The sequence below is a fragment of the Pipistrellus kuhlii genome, unplaced genomic scaffold, assembly GCF_014108245.1.
Source record: "Pipistrellus kuhlii isolate mPipKuh1 unplaced genomic scaffold, mPipKuh1.p scaffold_m20_p_17, whole genome shotgun sequence".
Taxonomy (NCBI): domain Eukaryota; kingdom Metazoa; phylum Chordata; class Mammalia; order Chiroptera; family Vespertilionidae; genus Pipistrellus; species Pipistrellus kuhlii.
The window spans coordinates 28347437-28370690 of record NW_023425482.1 but is presented as its reverse complement, the minus strand read 5'-3'; the positions used below and the strand labels follow the sequence as shown (position 1 = coordinate 28370690).

General features: G+C 49.8%; 1 protein-coding gene across 2 annotated transcripts in view; it reads left to right on the top strand.

Annotated features, from left to right (window-relative positions):
- Nucleotides 1-23254, top strand: part of FTO (FTO alpha-ketoglutarate dependent dioxygenase) — a 205205-nt gene that overhangs the window by 53050 nt on the left and 128901 nt on the right. For both annotated transcript variants that reach the window (XM_036440606.2, XM_036440607.2), the window contains 4 exons: nt 2545-2622; nt 6256-6871; nt 11661-11804; nt 20410-20489. In XM_036440606.2, coding sequence (XP_036296499.1) covers nt 2545-2622; nt 6256-6871; nt 11661-11804; nt 20410-20489 — 918 coding nt within the window. The remainder of the gene's footprint in view (nt 1-2544; nt 2623-6255; nt 6872-11660; nt 11805-20409; nt 20490-23254) is intronic.

The window sequence follows — 23254 nt, the reverse complement described above, 5'->3', positions numbered from 1 at the left end:
ATGCCTGTCATTTCTTTTTCTGGCCATATTACACTGCCTAGAACCTCCAGTACTACCTGTATATATATACAATATATATATAATCTTTATTGTTGAAAGTATTACAGATGTCTCTCATCCCCCCGCCCCCACACACACACTTTGACCCTCTCCATCCTGCTTCTGCCTTTCCTCTGAAGTACAGCCTTGCTCAGAGGGGTGATAGCAGGCATCTTCGCCTTGTCCTGATCACACAACGAAATCTGTTAGGCTCTCATCACTGGGTCTGATGTTAGCGTGTGGTTTTCACAGGCTTGTTTACCAGGATGGAGACGTTCTCCAGGACTGACACTGGGTACTGACTCCTGTTCTTCCTGCAGGAATTCAGATGGCCCCGTGGTTTTTCTCTCTTAGCCGGATAATATGAAAGTTATGTTGATGTTCAAATGCTAAAACCGCCCCGGCATTTCTGGGGTAATACACGGCCATGATGTATGATCCTCTTTATGGGTTGTTGGCTTCCATTTGCTAAGATTTTATTAATAGTTTGTGCGCTCCTATTCCTGAGGGGGATATTGGCCTGTAATTTTATTGTGATGATTCTGCTTGGTTTGGGGATAGCATTTCATTCATTTTCTGCATGAGTTTATATGTAGATGGATATTTCTCTCTGAAATGTTTGGCAGAATTCAATAGTGAAGGTTTTGTGCTTGGAGTTTTCTTTGTGGGAAGTTTTGAAGACACAAATTCAATTTTATTATTCGGTTGAGGGCTATTCAGATTATCTTTTTCTTGAGGTAATTTGTGTCTTTCAAGGAGGTTTTCTATTTTGTCCAGGTTCAAAATGTATTGCTATAAAGTTCATAATATCTCCTTGTGATGCTCTCCGTTGGTATATTGAGGCTTCAGTGTATTTTTTTCCCCCCTTATCAATCTGGCCAGAGATTTTAAATTTCTCCAGCAACTAGCTTCTGGCTTCATTGATTTTCCTTCTTTCTATTTTATTGATTCCTACGCAGCTCTTTTATAATTTTCTTTCACCTGCCTGCTTTGGATTTCATTTGCTCTTCTTTCTCATTTTCTCAGGGTGGAAGAGGAGGTCATTGATTTGAAATCATTTTTCTTGTTAATATAGGCATTAGTGTTACAAATGTCTCCGTAAATATCGCTGCAGCTGCAACCTAGACAATTTTTAAGTGGTTTGTTTTCACTTTTATTCAATTTAAAACTTTTCTAATTTCTCGTTTGGTTTCTCCTTGGATCAAATATTTGGGGAGTTTTAAGATATATTTCTCTTTTCCATATTTAACTCGATTTTGTTAGAAAACCTCCCTCCCAGGTTTACTGAGATATAATCAACATGTAACACACAATCAACATGTAACATATAACATTGTATACGTGTAAGGACTAAAACGTGATGCTTGGACACGTGTGTGTGTGTGTATTGGGGAACAGTGCCCACACCCCCATCATTGCACACACTTCATTTGCTTTCCTTCCTGCCTGGTACCTGCGGCCCCCTTACCTGCTGGAGCTGTGGACGTGGGCACAGCCCTCCTGGGAGGGACTCCGCGTGCTCCTCCTGCCGGTGGGAGGTCCGAGGCTTTGAATCTTCTCTGACTTTGCGTGTGGCATCTGTGAGCAGCTTGACGTATTGGACACGAGTGTGACAGCAAGGCCCTGTGAGCAGAGCCGTGTGCCGTGGGGCCAGCTGTGTGGTTTGTCTGGACACCAGGCTGGGGAGCCAGAGCTGACAGTCAAACACGGGGCCTTCTACCTCCGCTCCCCCATGCGTTTTCATGTTGTGTGTGTGTCTGCCAGCTGGTGGGCGTTGGGCACAAAGAAATGGTCCGAGCTGTCTCCCCCTCTTTACCATGTGGTCTGTGATGGCTCCCCATCCCCCTGCCCCAAATGTTGCATACAGAGCAACAATAAAAATGTGTGTGTATATATATATATAGAGAGAGAGAGAGAGAGAGAGAGGGAGGGAGAGAGAGAGAAAAAGAGAGAGAGAGAGAGAGAGAGAGAGAGAGAGAGAGAGAGAGGGCGGGCGTGCACACGGGCAGATTTCACCAGTGTGGTCTCATGTTGAGTGATTTCCTGACCCCCATTCCCTCCCGTGCTATCGCTATAATAATGCTCGAAGTATTCCCATTCCCATTCCCAGCGGCTGGAGACCATTCATCTCCTGCTTGCCCTTGGAGTGGGAACATTCTTGTAGAATTTTATTTTTTCGATGCAGCCTTCCAGATCCTAATGTTTTATATCTGTCTGAAACACAGGTCTCACCGAGCCGAGAAGGGGTCGTTTTCCTAGTATTTTAGCTTCAGTATTAACTGTAAACAGACTTCAGCCTCCACCGGTGCTGGTTGGCCTTTGGGGTGGAGCTGTCACTGTGTACCTGGGGCCACACCCGCCGGCCTCTGTGCGGAAGTTTAGACATTCAAGTTGGCTGAATGCTTTTTGGTATTCTCTCTCTTGTTAGAACAATAAGGGACTCTCTTGCATATGGGGTCACTCTCTAGTCAGTCACCAATAATAATAATTGTTCTTTTTAAACAGAAATTGAGGCTTTTCGAAGAGCTTGAAGACACGTGGCTTCCTTATCTGACCCCCAAAGACGATGAGTTCTACCAGCAGGTAAGGCCTTCGGGATAGCTTTGTCAGTTTCTAGGGATTCGTTTTGCTCTACGTACGTTTACCTAGGAAGCAGCCGCCGTCTGGAGAGGCCGACTGAGATGTGAAATGGTCCGATTTGGTCGTCTCTCGTAACTCCTCGTCATCGAGGGCAACGTCACTTCCTTCCCAGCTGCTTTCGGCAGGGGACTTGGTGCTTTAGTGCAGCGGCCGGTTCCTTCCCACGTCCTCGGCTTCTGCTCGTTCTGTGTCTCCTGCAGAGCACACCCTGCTGCCACACGGCTGATTCTTCAAGATGCCCCTGCACGCTATTGCCTGCTTTGTGAAAATTGCCGAGATTTCCTTCCCCCACTTGCAGAGTTCACTGCCCTGCCCTGTGTGCAGCTCCGAGTGAAGGGCATTTCCCAAGGCCCTGGAAGGTTTTAAACTATATTATTTCACTCTACCTAGGCCCGTGGTCGGCAAAACTGCGGCTCACGAGCGACATGCAGCTCTTTGGCCCCTTGAGTGTGGCTCTTCCACAAAATACCACGGCCTGGGCGAGTCTATTTTGTAAAAGTGGCGTTAGAAGAAGTAGAAGTTTAAAACATGTGGCTCTCCGAAGAAATCTCAATCGTTGTCCTGTTGATATTTGGCTCTGTGGGCTAATGAGTTTGCCGACCACTGCCCTAGGCCACGTTCCCCTGAGCTTGGTGTAGGAGCGCCTCCCCAGGACTGGTTTCTTATTCACTTAACACCGTGTCTGACCGCTCTGTCCGATAGCATTCTCTCAGCAGCATCCCCTGACCTGAGGGGAAGGAGTAGGATTTTCGTAGAATGCTGTAGAATAGGGAGGACACAAAACCTCTGCTCCAGAGAACCTAGAATCCCACATCTTTCAGCCATCAATGAAGGCCTGGCACGTTGGCGATTTATATTTGAAGTATCTTTCCAAATGCTTTTTAAATGATACCATCATCATTTTTGGCGTTTTCAAGATCTCAAGAAATATATTATGTGACCAGACAACTATTAATATAATTGCATGACTGTGTACGCCCTGGAAAAACTTTAATGGGATTAAATAAAAAAGATTCCCCCACCCCACCCCCCTGCATATTTGGAAATCTGCCAACAGCTGTTCCAATTATCGCACGGTATCTGATGCTCTGCGTGTACCTGTCCAAAACGGAATGTGAGCTGTTTTGTTGGACAGAATTAATTAATATTAAATTACTGGATGCTCAATTCTCTTCCAGAGTTACATGCTGTTCTACTTAAAGAAGGAATTAACAAACGCTGCCCAGCACTTTTATGTATCTGGCACTAATCTAATTATTTTATAAATATTAAGAGAGGGCATTCAGGTTTGATTTTTTTTTCTCTTGCATTTTTTTTTTTGAGATCGTGATGAGATTAGGCGATTGTTATTATAGGTATTTGTTGTAATAAAATAAAAATTGCCTACATTTATCTTTGTAAATTTGAAAAACAAATTTCTTCTTTCTAAAGAAGAAAATTGAAGATATGCCCAAGTTCACTATTCCAGAGATAAGCACCCTAAACTGTTGGCTATATTTTTCTCCAAGTCTTTTTTTTAATGTTATTGTTTACATATGTTCATTTTTGAAATGAAACCAGGCTCTGATTGCCTAATTATCATGTTACCAATTTCTTGTAAAATAGCCGTTTTGTGTTTGTTTGTTTGTTTGTTTGTTTTTTAGTGGTTTTTTTGTGTGTGTGTTTTTTTTTTACCTAAAACAATATAAAAATTCTCCTAAAGTGTGTCACTTTACTACTTCATGACACGAATGGTGTACTATTTCCCTTCTGATCTGCTGCTGGCATTTTGGTGTTCAGTTTTTAATCACAAAACACGGTATGATGAATATCCTTTCATCTTGGTAAATGTCTCTATTTCCCCATGATGAACTCTCTGAAGTAGAACGCTGTTTTCACGTCAAGTATTTACATGTGATCCTCATGGCTATGTGAATGTCCCAGGTCCATAGAGTTACAGTTCCCTGTGTCAAATGTGTCTTCTACGGTCTCCAGCCACAGTATATATGGAACAGTGCCAGCAGGAGTGGTGTGTGTGTGTGTGTGTGTGTGTGTATTCTGTCCATTCTTCTCTCTCTTTTAAAAAAAATATATTTTTTTGATTTTTCAGAGAGGAAGGGAGAGGGACAGATAGTTAGAAACATCGATGAGAGAGAAACATCTATCAGCTGCCTCCTGCACACCTCCTACTGAGGATGTGCCTGCAACCCATGTATATGCCCTTGACCGAACCCGGGACCCTTCAGTCCGCAGGCGGATGCTCTATCCACTGAGCCACACTGGTTTCGGCTTCTTCTCTCTCTTAAGCACTGAGTCCCTGGGAATAACTTAGTTTTCTCTAATGCTCTGCGTGAAGGCCCATCGCGGCAACACCGGAACTGTTTACCGTGCGGAGACAGTTCCTCACTCACCCTGCAGGTAGACCTGCGCCTCACCTGGGGACTTGCTCCGAGGAGAACCAGTTTAGCGGTTAAACTAGTGACTGCCCGTGGCGCCAGAACGTTCTGTGTCCCGCTCACTGGCTTACACAGGAAGTGTGGCGTCTCTCTCTCCGTTTTCCCATCGGGATAAACCAGGGCTAGAAACTAGAAATTTCGAGCGGGTGCCTGACAGCCTCTGTTCCAGGGTCCACGCCGTCCAGCACCGCTCTTGGTCGCTTTAAATTTACCATCGCAGCCCTCAGATGGGCAGGCCGAGAAGCCGGGCATGCCCACTGCGCTTTCCTGCCAAGCCCACGTCCCCCCACCCAGACCTGACTCTGGTGTGTGCTCCTTCCACTGCCTTCCTGCCTCCCGCTCCCGGCATCAGCCAGGGTGGGCCAGGTAACGCCGCGGTAACAGCAACCCCTCGCGTCTCAGCGGCTGGCCCGGCGGTGTTGCTTGTTCAGGTCCCACGCCACGTGTGTGCTGGCGGGGAGTCGCTCCCGTTAACGTAGTCCCCGAGGAGTCCAGGCAGCCGGCAGCGGTGACTGTGCCAAAGGGAAGCCTGTCCCGGAGGGTCTGGCGCTGACGATGAAGCGCTCCAGGCTAGAAGTGACAGCCATCACTCCTCATTGAGCGCAAGGGGTCCTAGGCGTCACCCGGCGCGGGGCCAGCGGGCGGCATTCTGCACTGGGGGGCAGGGGCCGAGCCCAGAGCTGAAGACCAGCACATGCTCTTCCTAGCCACCGATTCCTTTTACGTGTTCACCGAGAAGGGCCCTCCCCCCCACCCCCGCCCCCAAATACCCTGAAGCTTAGTCATTATCAAATTTGCAGTCCTATGAATATATACCTTCTTAGTTTTTTTAATTTTTTTTTAAATTGATTTCAGAGGTGAAGGGAGAAGGAAAAAGACATAGAAGCATCAATGATGGGAGAGAGAGTCATGGATCGGCCCCCTCCTGCACGCCCCCTACTGGGGATGGAGCCCGCAACCTGGGCATGTGCCCTGACCGGGAATCGAACCCTGACCCCCTGGTTCATGAGTCCACGTGCAACCACTGAGCCACACTGGCCGGGCGACAGTATATATATTTTTTTTAGATTTTCCCTCCTGCTTACAAAGCAGCATTCCTTTGCAAAGGCTAACACACACCCCTTCTCGCTCCGCCCTGCAGTGGCAGCTGAAGTACCCCAAGCTGGTCCTGCGCGAGGCGGGCGCCGTGCCCGAGGAGCTGCACCGGGACGTGCAGGCGGCCTTCGCCACGCTGCACCAGCACGGCTGCCTGGCGCGCGACCTGGTGAGGATCCAGGGCAAAGACCTGCTCACGCCGGTCGCCCGCCTCCTCGTGGGCAACCCGGGCTGCACCTACAAGTACCTGAGCACCCGGCTCTTCGCCGCGCCCTGGCCCGCGCGGGGCTCCAGCGTCACCTACCACGCGGCCGAGATCGCCGCCGCCTGCCAGACCCTCCTCAGCCTCAACGGCTACCTGCAGCTGGAGACCGCGCAGGCGTGGGAGGAGCTGGTGGCCAAGGAGAGGGCCAACATCGACGAGGTGCCCGTGTGCATCGGGCCCGACTTCGGCCTGGGCATCTTCGACGGGCCGGACGAAGCGGACATCCGGAGCAGGTCCGCGTACAACGTGACCCTCCTCAACTTCATGGACCCCCGGAAGATGCCCCACCTGAAGGAGGAGCCCTACTTCGGCATGGGCAAGATGGCGGTGAGCTGGCACCACGACGAGAACCTGGTGGATAGGTCGGCGGTGGCCGTGTACAGCCACAGCTGCGAAGGTAGGGGACGCGCAGGGGACACGCAAGCCCCGAGGGGGGGCGTGCTCACGGGTTTGTGCATATGTGCATGGTCCCAGGTGTTGCTTGTGTGTGTGTGTGTGTGCGCGCGCGTGCGTGTGCGTGTCCCCTTGAGGCTGGCCGCAGCCGCGTACCTGCAGTGCACAGCTGTGCTGTCGGCTCACTGTCACCCGTGCAGGAGAGGACACCGTCGCGGGGCAGCGCGGCTGTCACTTTGTCCCTGCCGTGCCCCCCGGAGAGCCAGGTGCCTTTGTCTCCAGCACAGCTTGGGTTGTCGAGCTGCTCTAATTAACTCGCCGATGAAAAGGGCCGGGAGAAGCAGAAAGCTGTCAAGTCTGCGCAGGTCCCCCCAGGTGCACGCGTCCCATCTCGCCCAAATGTTTCATTGCGGTTGACATCCCTGTCTTGTCAGATAGGGCCCCGTTCTTGGCTTCATCCCGCTGTGACCTCCGCCTTTCCCTGCAGAAGCCAGCGAGGCGGGCCCTGTGAGCAGACGGCCCTCACTGCTCAGGAAGCTTTCTGGCCCCGGCCCCCAACCCATCCCCTAGCCCTTCTGCGGGGTTAGACCGGACGGTGCGTGTGGCAAGCTCGTCCTAGCGTTTCCTGAAGCCCGGACCCCTCAGAACACAGGCTGCATTTGGTGTGTGGCCCGCCCGATCGTCCTTCTCTTGTCCAGTTTTTAGGGCAATGGTCGGCAAATTCATTCGTCCACAGAGCCAGATAGCAACAGGACAACAATTTAAATTTCTCTTTCGAGAAGCCACATTTTTTAAACTTCAACCTCTTCTAACGCCACTTCTTCAACATAGACGTGGCCAGGCCGTGGTATTTTGTGGAAGAGCCACACTGAAGGAGCCAAAGAGCCGCATGTGGCCCGAGAGCCGCAGTTTGCCGACCGCGAGTTCAGGGTCTCTTGGTTTTCAGGACTGTTAAGAAGGTAGTTCCCTCTGTCACACAGCGTGACCGCTGCCGACGTTCTGACCCGCCTGATCGCCTGACCAAGCCTACAAGATCTCAGTGTAGCCTGCTTGCTTGCTTATGCCTTCTACCTGCGTATTGAAAAGGGCTTGGAAAACCAGAGTTCTGGACGTCCCACGAGAGAACGAACTGGAACTTTAAAGGGTCACTCACTGCTTTCTCACAACCGTTGAATTGGATCTGGTGGTGGCTGTTAGTGATTTTTAAAAAAAAAATATGTTTTATTGATTTTTTAGAGGAAGGGAGAGGGATAGAGAGTTAGAAACATCGATGAGGGAGAAACATCCATCAGCCGCCTCCTGCACACCACCCACTGGGGATGTGCCCGCAACCAAGGTACATGCCCTTGACCGGAATGGAACCTGGGACCCTTCAGTCTGCAGGCCGACGCTCTATCCACTGAGCCACACCGGTTCCGGCTAGTGATCATTTTTGAATACTAAAATGACTTTTGGAAAAAGGGATTTGAAAAGGAAATCCCCCTGGCTGTCTTCAAATCCCTTGCGATACCCCCTTCACAGAATAGCCCTCAGGGTCGCCAGACGCTTTTCCAACTTTTCCTGACGCCTGTGGCCCGAAACCAGGAGCCTGTCTGCGGTGGGAAGCCTCACTGGCTGCCTTGGGGTCCCGAAGAGCGAACGATGCGGACCCGAGACAGCTGCCCCCGGGGGGGGGGGGGGGGCGGCGGATGCTATCCTCCTGGGAGGAACTGGGGTCCCTGCTCTGTAAGGGCCTCGCCAGGTCTTAGGAACTGTCGCACCCAGGAACTGCGGTGTGAGCCAGCCGTGGAGGCGGTTCACGTCTCTCCTGAGGAGGCCACGCTCTGACAGGGAGGCGGTGGAGTGTGGTGGCCGCCGGCCATAAAGGGGCCTTTGTGCTCCGGTCCGGTCAGCCCGCCGCTTAATGGCCCATTGTCCTCCGGGAGTGTGGGTGACCGAGCCGCTTCTGAAATCTAGAATATCTCCCAGAAAGGAATTTAAATGTCCCATGAATAGCTTCTGCGGTCGGGAGCAGTTAAGACTGGTCAAGTGCCTTTATCTATTGATGTGTCTAAATAAATAGATAAAGGTTTGTCTAAGATAAAGGTCTATTTATTTAGACACATGAATAGATAAAGGTTTGTCCTCCGGTTAGCCCCTGGAACCTGCAACCCCCTGAGATTCCCCGAAGTCTCTCTAATAATAACAGCAATACTGGGAGCTCTTTTATTGAGCACCTACTAGGTGCCTGCGAGCCACACTCAAGGGGCCAAAGAGCCGCATGTGGCTCGAGAGCCGCAGTGTGCCGACCACAGACCTAGTCAAAGCTTCTCATTCCACCGATGGAAACATGGAGGTGGGGAAGCAGGGACGTGGCCCTCCCACGGTCACGTGGCTTCTGAGTGCCCCCCCCCGAGCACGAGGTGCCCGCAAGGGAGAAGAAGCGGAATGAAACTGGGGTGTTGCTCAGGATCTTCTGGGCTGTGCTCCCAGTACCTGCTCCCGGGGCGCCCTTCCCGCAGGTTCATAAAGCGCCGGCCACCCCTCTCCGGCTGGCCCCCGAGGCTCGGGGTCAGGAGAAGTAATCCGTCCAGGATCCGTGTAATTATATCCTAAATTCGCCGGCTTCCCGAGCAGCCCAGTTAATAGCTCTCTGCGGTGGGAAGATTGAGGTGGGACAATCTTTAATCAGGAGCGGCTTTGGGAGCCGTGTGTAAATAGACAGAGTGTTTGATTTCTCTGGTCCGGCTCTGCCGGTATCGCTCGTCTCCCCAGGATGTGTGCGTTCGCAGGGAAGGTGTCGAACTCCGTTTCCTGCCCCTCGATCTGGGACGGGAGCGCCTTCAGAGAAAGGCCGCTGACACAACAGAACCGCGGGTTGCTTACCATTCCTGTCTGCTCGGAAGGACACGTCTTCCGCGACTCTGTCCCTCTGGGAAAAACAATTCTGAATTTAACGGCCCGATTGCCAAACTCTGCAGATTCTCGGTATTAGTTTCTTGGTCTCCCATGAAGGGCCCAGGAGGAGGAGGGATGGGAGGCGGGGCCAGGCCTCCTGCCGCCAAAGTGACAGGGTGAGCGGTGCACCTGCTCTCTCCCTCCCCAGCCTCTGAGCAGCTTCCGGCCGTGGGTTCTGAGCCGGGACCCACTGGGTCTTCTTCCCTTTTCCCTTCACACGTACTGAGTTCTCCATTTCCATCACCCCCATGGCTGCGGAGGCACGTGCCCTGCCAGCAGCAAGGAGAGAGAGCACTCTGCCTGGAGGACTCTGCCCAGAGGCCATGGCGGGAGAGTCCTTCAGGAGGAATTCCAGAACATTCTGTGGCGCCTGTCATTTGCCATCAACTGGGAAACCTGTGCAGAAAAAGTACCCCAGGTCTGGCCGTGGAGGCCAGACAACACAGGTTCCCCATCCCAGATCCTGGAACATCACAGGCGAGCCCTGGGCACAGACGGCATCATTAGGCTTCACCGATCAGCCGACCACGTGCAACCTCCGGGTCTCTCCTACCTGGGGATGTGCGACGTGGCTGGGGAGGGACCTGCTACCTGAGCCTCTCCTGGTGCGGGGCTCAGGGAGCCGAGAATAACTGGCAGGGCCAGAGTCTTAGAAGTCTCAGTGCTTGGCCAAGGAAACAGGACTACTTTTTTTAAAATTTTATTATTTAATGCGTGGCGATGATGAATATGTCCTTACACAGCGGGGAAGTCGTGGACACCCGATATTAATGGCGTTATTATGAAACGTGGTACGAAAATCCAAGCGATATATTTTGATTACAACTGTCATCTCTTCCTTCCTGCTCAGGCCTCTTCGCTTCCTGGCTGCATTTAGCTTTGAAAACCGTCAGCCTATTCGACGACATTTACCTTTTATTAAAGCGAAACTAATTTTTTCTAAACAAGATGTAGCATTAAAAAAATAATAAAATCAAATTGACTCCTTGGGGGAGGGGGAGGGTTAGCTATTAAGGACTTACATTAAACTGCGCCTTATAAAAGTGTTTTGTTTTGTTTTTTAAATTGTATTTGGACCTTCATTGGCAGAATAAAATAGTATTCCTCTGCTCCTTTCCAAAATAACCCTGGGGCAGAGGAATGGCTCGCAGTTGCTCTAGGCCTGTGGTCGGCAAACTGCGGCTCTCAACCCACATGCGTCTCTTTGGCCCCTTGAGTGTGGCTCTTCCACAAAACACCACGGCCTGGGCGAGTCTGTTTGGAAGAAGTGGTGGTGTTTGTGTGTGTGTGTGTGTGTGTGTGTGTGTGTGTGTTTGATACTATTCTATCTGCATGGAAAGAACTTGGAAACTTTTCTCTGTCTGTGCTCTTAAGTAATTTAAAGTGTATTTAAATTATGCCTTCTTTGTGTGGTAGCATTCTTCTTTGTAATTCTCTGGACCCGTGTTTTCCTGAGAGACAGTCCTTGGATCACTTCCTCTCTATCGTCTGTGTGTTGTTTAGCTTTTCTATCTCTTCTGGGGTGGCTTTGGTTATTCATAGATTCCTAAAAACTAACAGTTTGGTCTAGATTTTTCTCACTCATTTGCAGGGAATTTAACAAAATAACCTTTATCTCCTTGATATTCTCCCCTTGATATCTGTGGTTATTTCCTCACCGCGTTATAAAGTTTTTTGATGAAAAAATAAATGATGCTAAAAGCGTCCTAAAAAATGCGTGTTTTTAAAAATGTGATAGAAAAGGAAGCTGTTTTCATTTAAACGTGAGTTATCCCTGAGGTAACTGCTATGGCAGCCGGAACCTCGGATGTTTGAAACCCCTCCTTTCTGATCACCCCTTGTCTCGCTCGCGACAGGCCCGGAAGAGGAAAGCGAGGAGGACTCGCCACTGGAAGGCAGAGATCCTGACACTTGGCACGTTGGTTTCAAGATCTCCTGGGACATAGAGACACCTGGGCTGGTGATCCCCCTTCACCAGGGAGACTGCTACTTCATGCTCGGTAATGAGGAGCGTCGAGCCATTTTGATGCTCTGTTGTCTAAGTTTTACATCATCGGGTACATACCACTGCGGGCCGGGCCATCCCTCCTCCCCCAACTCGGGCGATGCCCCTGCTCCGGGCTTGGGTGCCCTCCGCCCCCTCCCCCAGCCTGGTGCCCAGGCCCCAAAAGTTCTAGGACCACATGGTGTGAGAGGGGAACAAAAGAAGGCGATGCCAGGGGTCCATTTGCCTCTTTCTTCTCCATTTCTTTGAAAAGTTACCGGTGTTTTATTCTTGCCTGAGAAGCAGGTTAGTAATGAAAATGGTAATTAATCCCATTGTCCTTTTGACTTACGTGTTATAAAGCACATGCATTTTAAAATACACATTGGGTCCTTTGAGCTGTTGTAGGCGATGAACAGAAGAAGTGAGTGTTATTTTACAGAAGCTCATAGCCAAGACATACTCTCTAATCCTGACGTCCCAACTCCTGGCTTCGGATATGGGGGTGGGGGTTGGAGGGTAGGGGCAGCTGGTTCACTCCTGACCCAAGCCAAGCATAGCAAGAGGTACCCAAGGTTTGCATCTAGAATATGTATTTCTTATTAAGATATCTCATTGGCCGAAACTGGTTTGGCTCAGTGGATAGAGTGTCAGCCTGAGGACTGAAATGTCCTAGGTTCGATTCCAGACAAGGGCATGTACCTTGGTTGCGGGCACATCCCCTGTAGGGAGTTGTGCAGGAGGCAGCTGATTGATGTTTCTAACTCTCATTGATGATTTTAACTCTCTATCCATATTCTCCCTTCCTCTCTGTAAAAAAAAAATCAATAAAATATACTTTAAAAAAAGATATCACATTGGATTTGTACATAGTTTTCCTCCATCTCCTCTTAAACAAAACCTCCCCAACAAGTAAAAACGCAACCTGGGTCCCATGCCCCCTCTTCTCCTCACTTTCCCAAGTCCGCACCCTCCCAGCAGCCCTGCATAGGGACCCGCGCCCCGCGCTGCTCTCTGAAACCCGAACCCCAGCACCCTTATGAAAAGGGAACAGTTTAGCTCAATTTAGAATAATATATTGGTCTGCAGAGGAAGTGCGGGCCGAGCCTCGCTGTCTAAGGAAATACTGGGGGGGTGCCTGATGGGGGCGCCGGGTGCCTGCCATAAATCCCCGCGCCCACGGGTAAGCGCAGGCCCTGCCGCCGGTGCCCCAGGACACGCTTAACTGGCGCTGTCACGGTTTCCCTTTGAAATCGGAATCTCTGGCCTCATCTCGGAGTTAGACATGACCAGATTTGCAAACAGATTTACAGTTTTCACTAATTTTCCAACCAGGGCTTCAGAACACACTCAGAGAGGGGGACAGACGCCGGCCTTTGTGGGAGCCGGTGGTTTACTCGGCCACAGCTGTTTTCCATAGACAGCGTGTAGCCGGGGCAGAGGGGCTCAGCGGCTGGGAGACACGCCGTGGGCTCGGTTCTGTGGGGGACAGATTCTACAGTTCAAGGGCCACCGACCCAGTGAAGTTACTTAAGCAGGAGCCTGGCGAGGAGCTGGGGTGTTTTAGGACAAAGGTGAGCGCTAGGTAAACAGTCGGAGCTAACCTTCCCCCCACCCCCTTTAATTTATTATTACTACTGTTTACCTGTCACTATTGTTTCCTTAAATCCAACTGTATCTCACTTTCTTTTTCTTTTCTATTTTTTAAATATGTCTTATTGATTTTTTACAGAGGAAGGGAGAGGGGCAGAGAGTTAGAAACATCCATGAGAGAGAAACTTCATCAATCAGCTGCCTCCTGCACACCCCCTACCAGGGATGTGCCCGCAACCAAGGTACATGCCCTTGACCGGGATCGAACCTGGGGCCTTTCAGTCCGCAGGCCGACGCTCTATCCACTGAGCCACACCGGTTTCGGCTGTATCTCACTTTCAAATACCTGCTGTTACTGGAACGATTGGCTGCTTCGAAGCTTCAGTTGCCCAGTAAAAATTCCACTGCAGGAAAAAAAAAAAAAAAAAAAAAAAAAAAAAGCAAAAGGCAAAACCCACCGAAACGCGTGCTCCTTCGTTGGGGGTAAAATAGTGCAGAGGCGGGCACGTCCCCGCTGCCCTGCGCCCTCTGTGGGGTCCTCGCAGCGAGCCCTCTCGGTGTCTCCGTCTCCCCTGGCACGCTGGTGCCCGTCCTCCCTGCCAGGCTTGCAGTGAGGCCGGACGCCATGTGGGGGGCAGTGCTCTGCAAACCCTGATTTGCATGTGGGACCTGGGGAGCCTGGGACCCGGGCGGAGGTTCTTGGAGAACCAAGGAGGCGAGCAGGTGTTCCCAGCCTGCTTTGCGCCCCGAGTTTTGCCAGCTTTGCACCTCACTATTCCACGTGTATGTTTTCATAGGAACCACGAGAAAGGTAAATCTTTAAAAAAATATATATATATTTTTATTGACTTCAGAGAGGAAGGGAGAGGTAGAGAGAGACAGAAACATCAATGATGAAAGAGAATCGTGGATCAGCTGCCTCCTGCACGCCCCAGACTGGGAATGGAGCCCGCAACCTTGGCGTGTGCCAGATCGGGAATCAAACAGTGACCTCCTGGTTCATAGGTTGATGCTCAACCACTGAGCCAGGCCGGCCGGGCCAGGGCAAGGGAAATCTTACAGTTGGTGCCTGAGGGTGAGAAGAGGTAGCAGCGGCTTGAATCCGGGCTCTGCAGGAACCGCAGCCTCAGCTTGCTTGAGGCTGAGTTACTCATACAACCGGTCAGGAGGTTCCTGTAAACGGGGTTGCCTGTCTGAAACCTCAGTATGTCATGCTCTGTTTTGGGGTCACCAGGAGCACATTGGTTGGGGGGGGGGAAGGCCCGCAGCCGGGGGGCAGGAGGAGCAGCGGCCCCTGGGAGTCGAGCAGAGGCCCCCCCGGGACCTCCCCTCGGAGCCGGTGGCATCTCAGTAAACCCGCCCCATCAAGCCCAGTCCTCACTCTGCCCCCCCAGACATTGCATTCCCTGAAAAAGCCTTTTCTTCTTTCCCTGTGACCCCGTTCCCTTCCTGCCCCCAAGCTCTGGCCCGCCAACCCAAGTCAAAAGCGCCTGTGATTTACGGCCTAATCATAAATTCTCCGTAATTGTGCTTTATTGCCTCTCACGGGTCGTGAAACATAGGTGCCACGTTCTGCTTTCTGCCGGGGCGGGGGGATAAGACAGAAGCCGCAGTGAGTTATAACCGGGCGCGGGCGGCCATTCCCGGGGAGAGTGCTCCCGCAGCCAGTGAGCGCCACCACCTTTGTTCCCAGAAACGTGGGGACGCAGCAGGATAGTCTCCCCACCGGTCCTCACCTCTTGAGCGTGTATCTCTTTTCTCCGGAAATTCTCTCTAAACGATGCCCCCAAATGCTGACATTTTCAAGAATGGGTTTAACAAAAAAATATATATATATTTTTAAACCCACTCTTGAAAAAAAAATTTTTTTTAAGAGAGGAAGGGAGAGGGAGAGAGAAACGTCAATGATGAGAGAGAATCATGGATTGGCTGCCTCCTGCACGCCCCCCACTGGGGATCGAGCCCACAACCCTGGCATGTGCCCTGGCCGGGAATCGAACCGTGACCTCCTGGTTCCTTGGTTGACCCTCAACCCCTGAGCCATGCCAGCCTGGCCAGAAAGTGGGCCGTTGGACTCCATACCTGATTTTTCCGCATTCAGGAGCATTCGAGGGAGGCGGTGGCTTTGGGATAAGCTCCGAGGACAGGAGCCAGAGTGCATTCCTGGGTGCTGGGAAGGACTTGCCCCTCTTACACTTGCTTAGCGTAGCCAGTCTTATTGCTTCTTTCTGTGAGATTTGGCCTTGAACTTGACTTGAATGACTTGTGATGAGTCCCTGTGGAGGGCCAGGCTGGATGCTTGGATGTATTTTATTTATTTTTCATAACAGGCCTATCAGCTGGGTACTCCCCGCCCTCTGATCCCCATGTTTCCCCCCAGAAAAGGAAGTTGATGGGGAGGGACTATCGTGGACATCGATCTGTTCGGGGTGTGAAAACGCTTCAATGAGTGCGTGTGACGGGTGCACAGTCCTATGAACATCAGCAGCGCAGGGAGTGCACACGGTGTACCTTCAGTGAGGGCTTGTTTGGTGTGTGAATCACATGTCAAGAGAGCGCTTTTGAAAAAAGGGAACGGAGGCTCAGAGAGGCGAAAAGACTTGTTCAGAGAGACAAACCTAGTCAAGCTCGTGCTTGAATCCAGGTTTTGCTGAGACCAAAGCTTCCTCCTGCTGAACTATATTTCATATTGCGGAACGTTTATAACCTCCCCAGCACCTCACACAGTCCTTTGAACGTGGTAGGTGCTTTAATATTGATTATTGAATGAATGAGTGAAAATATGAAACAAGGATTAGCTGTATTTTTAAATTTTATTTATTTTTAAAATTTCATGGCAGTACGTGTTGACCATCCAGGCAAGAGGAAATGTTTATTCTGTTTTTGAAAGCTGCTGGCTGGGAAATGTTTTGAAGTCCTTCCCCAGAACAGATGGCCTAGTTCACCTCATAGCTGGGTTTCTCCAGAGAAACCTTCTAGCATCTTCCATGGTCCTCTGTTCCTTCAGTGACCGGTGCTTTAGCTTCTTCCTGTCTAGTCCAGATACACACGGGACATCACAGAATTTCCCAAATGGACACCATGTGTGGATCAGTCAGTACATTCTCGTCCAAACCTTTTATGAGAAAACCACCAAAGGTAACAGAAGCGTGTGGGTCTCTTTGAAGCGGAGGAGGATGTGTTCCTATGAATCCTGTGATCCTTTCATTCTCGCGTGTTTCACTCCGCCGGGCTGTGTGGGGATCATTCTGCTTCCGGGCTGGGTGGGTGGGAGTTTTCTCTTTGGCCAGAAGCCTTAATATGTTGTCTTGGACTCTCTACCTGTCTGGCTCCTAAAAGCATGAGCAGTGGGAAAGAATTCTTCAGGCTTTTAATTTGACTCCCATATTCTTTGCCATAAAGAGAGTGGAAGAATGACTATGAATGAAGCCTGTAAAAAAATGGATCCCCACAGAAGGCTTGAGCCCAGGACTAGACCAGGAACGAGTCTGACTTTCCTAAATCGTCAGTCCCTTTAGCACAAGCATGTCCAACCCTCAGCTGACGGGCCACATACCTCCTTCGGGGCATGAGTTTGACATGCTTGCTGTAGCATATTTCAAGGTCTGAGTATAGAGCTCATGATGGATGATTCAGTAACCTCTTCCAGTGGAATAATTCTCCTAGGCTCAACAAACATTTCAAAGTGTTTAAAAGGATATAAATGATAATTCTTGGTCAATGTACCGTAGTGGCTTTGCCCTAAAATTCTTTCCCTGTAATTGGTCCTGGCACAGATTTTTTTTTCCTTTTCTTTGTTCACTCTGTTCCCTCCAGCACGTCATGCTTTTCCCATCATCTAGGTGTAGTATATCTCACCTACTGAGAGGTGACATTAAAAAAACTTAATGCCCAGTATGGCGGGGGCACCAACCAGTCAGTGCGGGATTCATAAGCCCCCTCTGGGCTGTCGTGATTGAGACAGAGTCACATCTGACCCGCTGGCAGTGAGCTTTTAGGGGGTCACTACTATGTTATATATGTTCCTGTACTGCCCACAGCGCTGAGTGCCTCATGCACGTATCAAGACCTCACCACATAGTGGAAAGAACATCCTTCCTTCCTGGCAATTAGTCAGGAACCTTAGCCATCTTCCTCTATGGCCAAGGGGATATTAGATGGGAGATAGAAGTGAATAAAGAGGGAAGTCAAGCCCGGCCTGTGTGGCTCAGTGGTTGAAGGTTGACCTTTTAACCAAGAGGTCACTGTTCGATTCCCAGTCAGGGCTTTTGATCAGGTTTCAGGCTTGATCCCCATTGTGGGGTGTGCAGGAGGCAGCCAATCAGTGATTCTCTCCCATCATTGATGTTTATATATCTCTCTCCCTCTCCCTTCCTCTCTGAAATCAATAAAATATCACTTTTTTTTTTTTAAGAGGGAAGTCAAAAGGTACATGAAGGATCAGATCTTAGGGCTTACATAGCTGCTTCTGTTTCACTCATCACCTTTATTGGGAACGTGAGTAGAGGTGATGGGTCTCGTACGAACGGGGACAAGAAGAAAACCACCCCATTCGGGTTGCGTGACCTCACCCCTCCTCCTGTCTCCATCGCCCCCGCCACCTCTCCCCGCCTGCTCTTGGGAAGCGTTGCAGCCAAATGGGATTAGCGTTCTTTTCCCATATTTAGAAAGCAGCAATGAATGATTAACCTCAAGAATCTATTCTCTCCACAACCCAACCACAAACGAAGCATTCCAAAAAAGTTAATTAAAAAGCGCTCACACTCAGGAGGGCGAGCTGTGTCCCCTGAGGCCATCTTCACCTCTGTGTGTGCTTTTGTGAGCGAGCTGGCACTCCCACGGGAACATGGACCTGAGGGGAGACACACAAATCTGATGGGCGCCTCTCTGGCCCTCGGCGATGGCTGGGTGCCATGGTTTTCACTTGGGCAATGAGCACCTCTTTTCGGAGTCTCTCTTCATGGAATATTTTCCGTTGGATCCTTCCAAAATAATGATACTTACGGTTCCGTTTTTCCTTGCTAAGTACGAAAGTAGTGATATGGGCCATCCAGATAAAGACGCCATGAATTTTAAGATGTCTCTAATTTCAGAGACGTTGACTCAGAAGAAAACTGTGTCCCTTGGAGCTGATGAATGTGGTGTGTGAGTCTTTGTAGAGAGCTTACAGACTGGAGGAGAGGGTAAAATCTAGAGCACAAAAGCCTTGTGGTCGTGACACAGTAAGGCGCCACCAACAAACAACCGGTCACCAGGAGGTGCATGGAGCATCTCTCGAGGGCCAGGACTCGGGGTTCGAGTGGCGAGGCGGGGCTCACATGGGGCTGGGTGGGGGGTCGCACAGCAAAGAGGAGGGTGGTGGGGGCAGGGGCAGGAGGTGGAGCGTGGGGGAAGAGCATGAGTTGGGAGCATCTCGGGGTGCCAGCAGCATCCACAGTGTGTGTGAGGCGTTGTGGGGCGGCGGACATGGCCCTGATGGCTGGCTAGGCCTAGGGGACCTTACACACACACGATTTGATCATGCGCTGGGCCTCCCAGTGGATAATAAAAACACATCGTCATATCACCACCCAGGGACCCTATCAGTCATAGCTTCTTAGTTTAATTTCTTCCAGTGTTTCTTTCTATACGTGGGAATATATGTTTATTTATTTATTTTATGTAATATTTTGTATCTTGTTTTCCCTTCAATATTCTTATGTCTTGACTATTTTTTCTTATTCAGGAATTCCTTGAAAACGGGGTTATTTGAAAGTGGCCTCCATAGGAATCCCCGACTTTTAGCCATTAACTCCTTCCCAGTGTTTTCTCTGTATGGTTCATTTGGGGTAGTTTCTATTTCTGTGTATTCCAGTTCACTGATATTTTCTTCTATAGTGTCTAAAGTGCTGTAAATCTCAGTGTATTACTTTAGTTCAGAAATGATATTTTCCCTTTTCATAAGCTTCGTTTTATTTATATATTAAAGATACCTATATGAGACAAAGCTGTATCTATCTTAAGTGTTATATATCATATGACTTTCATTTCTCTCTTACGTTAATTTTTGAATGGATACCGGACATTGCAAATTTTAATTGCTGGGTGTCTGATTTCCTTAAACTCCTTTAAATAGTGTGAGCCTTCGCTCTAGTGAGTAATTAAATTACTTGGAAAAAGTTCCGATCTCTTAAGGCTTGCTGTTTAGCCGTCAGGTGGAGCTCCAGCAGCCTTTACCTTAGCTGACGTGTAATGTGCCCAGGTAAGAAGTGTCTGTTCTCTGCATGGAACTCCCGTGTTGCTGGGGACAGCGCTATTCACGTCTCTCCTTTGAAATACTGGAAGTGCCCCCCCCCCCCATGTGGAGCTGGTACCGATTTAGCCTGACATGTGGGATCATTAGAATACACAACTACTTGGCCATTGTTTTTGTTGCTTTTACCCCCGCCGCCTGTGGTTTCAGGCACATTCTTCCGCTGATGAACTTGCCACCCACTCCATCCTTGGGTTGTGCGTCTGTAGGCTTGAGTTCTGTTCTTTGAGCCAGAGCTTTGCAACATGCTGAGCTGGTTGGTTTGTTGCCCGGAAAACTGTTTGGGTAAACTTGATGCTTTGATTGGGAGGAGAAAGAGGCAGATTTTTCAGATGAAAGTTACTTGACCCCAAATGGCATGAAAGAATTTCAGCTTCTTCTAAAATCATGGGTAGAATTAGATCTGTCATGAGAAAGAGGATGAGGTTCAATCCACGCATTTTTCCCTTGGTGGGGAATGGGTATCATCAGACTATAAGCAAGGAAGGAAACCAGACATCCCAGTTGTTAAGGACAGCCCTGGTGTACACCTGTTGTCCCGGGATGATTATTAATAACATCTCATCTCACTCTTAAAAATGGCATGTTTGGTTGGCCATCTTATTTATAAAGAATGGTTTAAAGAATACAAAGTGATGTCGTCGTTTGCATGGTGGATTTACTGTTTGCTTTGTATGTTGGTGAAGCAAGATAATGTGACTAATAAGTGTGGTTTTGTTTGGTGTTTTTCCTGCAGATGACCTCAATGCCACCCACCAGCACTGCGTTTTGGCTGGCCTACCACCTCGGTTTAGTTCTACTCACCGAGTGGCAGAGGTAAGTGTAAATAAAAATGTGACTCAGACTTAATTGGACGTGGCAGAAGCGGTCGAATGAGCAATTTATCATAGAACTTTGGAAGCGCGTTTGATAGGAAAATTGCTTCCATCTACCTCGACTGCAGTCTCTGTTTACTTGCTTTTTTTTTTTTTAGCGTTGAGTTGTGTTGGATAGATTTAGAGAGTGGGTTCGCGGCGTGGGATAAGTATATTTTGCTTCTCTCGGGTTATATTTCTTGGCCAAGGTAAGTGCCTTTGGCAGGTGTTGCTAGTTGGAGGAGGTGTTCGTGCCTGTCAAAGGCAGGGGATGGCCAGAGGAAGTGGGATGGGTTTGTGCGCGTGTGATGACCGGACTAGTTGGGTACGGAAACTGAAGAGATGAGGAAAACCCTTAGTCATCACCCGGGATGCTGTGTGCTTCGTTAGGAAGGGTCCAGAGAGCAGAGGAGTTGTCCCGAAAAGGATGGGAAGTTGACCTCTTTATGGTACCATAGTGTGAGAACGTGGGGGGCAGGGTAGTGGGGGGCCGGGAGAGATACAACAAAGTGGCAGGAAATACAAGACCATTTCAGCCCAGGCCATGTGGCTCAGTGGTTGAGCATTGACCTGTGAACCAGGAGGTCATAATTCATTTCCGGGTCAGGACACATGCCCGTGTTGTGGGCTTGATCCCCAGTAGGGGGCGTGCAGGAGGCAGCCAATCCGCGATTTCTCTCTCATCATTGATGTTTCTCTTTCTCTCTCTCTCTCCTCCTTCCTCTCTGAAATTGTAAATGTTTAAAAGACCTTTTCAGTGCTGAGACCCTATAGGCAGTGTCATGTCTTTGGTAATCAAGCAGCATATTTGGGGGACTGGCCGTGTTGCTGTGTGGCAGGGAGGGCGTGAGTGTCTATTTCAGTCATGATGCCAGCACGCCCTGCAAGCACTCTCTCCATTTTCTCCTTATCTTCCTAGCTTCTCTCTTCCGTTCACTCCTTCTCCTAAATATCTGACACTCCGGTTGCTTGGCTGTTGTCAGTAATGTTGTGAAGGAGAATGGTTGACACGTTTGGTTTCCTCAAGCCGCTCCCGTGTGAGAGTGGGTAGAGTGCAGAATGGAGCATGGCACCGGCATGAGGCTTCCTGGGTGAGGTGACACGCAAGACTTTACCATGTAGGGATGAGGGGATCTTAGGTCAGCTGAGGACAGCTACTGGGCGAGGGTTCGGGACTGGGGCGGGGTGGAGGTCCTGTGCTTATTGAGTGGACACCATGATGCTCTAAAGGAAGTGTGAGCTGCTGAGGCTGGCTCCTGAATGAGACCAGCGTGTGAAAGAGCTGGGACATCAGATTGGGTGGTTGCGCTTAGGCTGGTTGGCAGGTGGGATATTGAGTATGTTGGTGGTGACCTATTGGAGATATCTTTAGGGAAATAAATGTCATGGAGACATCCGTTCAGCCTGTTAGGATCTGAACTAAGTAGTAGCAGCAGGGAAAAGGGAGACATTTCCATGACTGATGTGGGAGACATCGTGTCAGGCTTGGCAACTGGCCAACTAAAGTGGCAGGGACAATGTAAGAGGGAATCAATGGAGGGATGAATGAACAAACAGACGAACAAATGAATGTTTCCCTGGATGCTTTCCATGTGCCTAGCTCTTGGATGACTCTGGGTGTCCAGTGTGGGTGATTTGGGAATGACATTAGAGGAAACAGATCTGTGACATCATGGAAGACAGTAGTTTGTCCAGTTCTGAACAGGTTGATGAGTTCAGCTCCATGTTTTGTTTTGTTTTCTGGATAGCAGTTTGGAGCTCCCTTCCCCGTGCCCCTCACACTCGGAGATCCTAAGACTAAAACACAGAAACTTTCTCATTCTGAGGCGTTTCCACATCACATTGTACAAAACATTAGGAATTATGCAAAGAATTTCTGTGCCAGGAGGTTAGCTATGAACATTATTGTTAAGGAATCAGTGTACGTGACAAATCTCTATATATAAAAGCCTAAGTGGTGGTTATGACTGGCCGACTGGCTGGTAGCTCTGATGCGCACTGACCATCAGGGGGCAGATGCTCAATGCAGGAGTTGCCCCAGGTGGTCACTGTGCTCCCACACCAACCTCCCATGGCCAGCCAGCCTCCTGTGGTTCTCCCTCCACCCCCATCCTATCCCCTGCAGGCAGGCCCAATTGGCCCTGATCGGGACTGGGCAAGACAGTCCCAATTGGCCCCTGTCACCGGCCAGGCCGAGGGACCCCACCTGTGCATGAATTCGTGCACTGGGCCTCTAGTATTAAAATTAAAACCAGTTTAGAGATGCATGTTCCTCGTTGGATCTAAGGGATCTTTAGAGCTCGCTGTTTATCCTTCTAAGAAATCATGTCATTAAATAAACAGACAATACCCAGGCCATCGGCTTCCTCTCCCTGCCATCATTCAAAGCAGGAGTTTGCCCACCTGTCCTGTTTTGCTCCCACAGACCAGAGAGGGATGGCCTAGTTATCGATGCCCCTGTGATACCCAGGTTCAAAGTCACGCCTTGAATGGGTCTTGATGGCACTTGAAGAATCTCTTCTGCCGAGGACTGCCATTGCAGAAGAGGGAAGCAAGTTCCTTGCTCTGTGTTTATAGCTGTAGTTTTCCTGCCATTGCTGCTCCGTTTTATGTAGGTTCGAGTCAGTCCTACACCCTGGTTACCTTTCTCACGCTCGGTGCAGGGCCTTGAGATAAAGTTGGTGCCCTTGACTTCCTGGTTAATTAGTTATTCATCCAATAACTGCT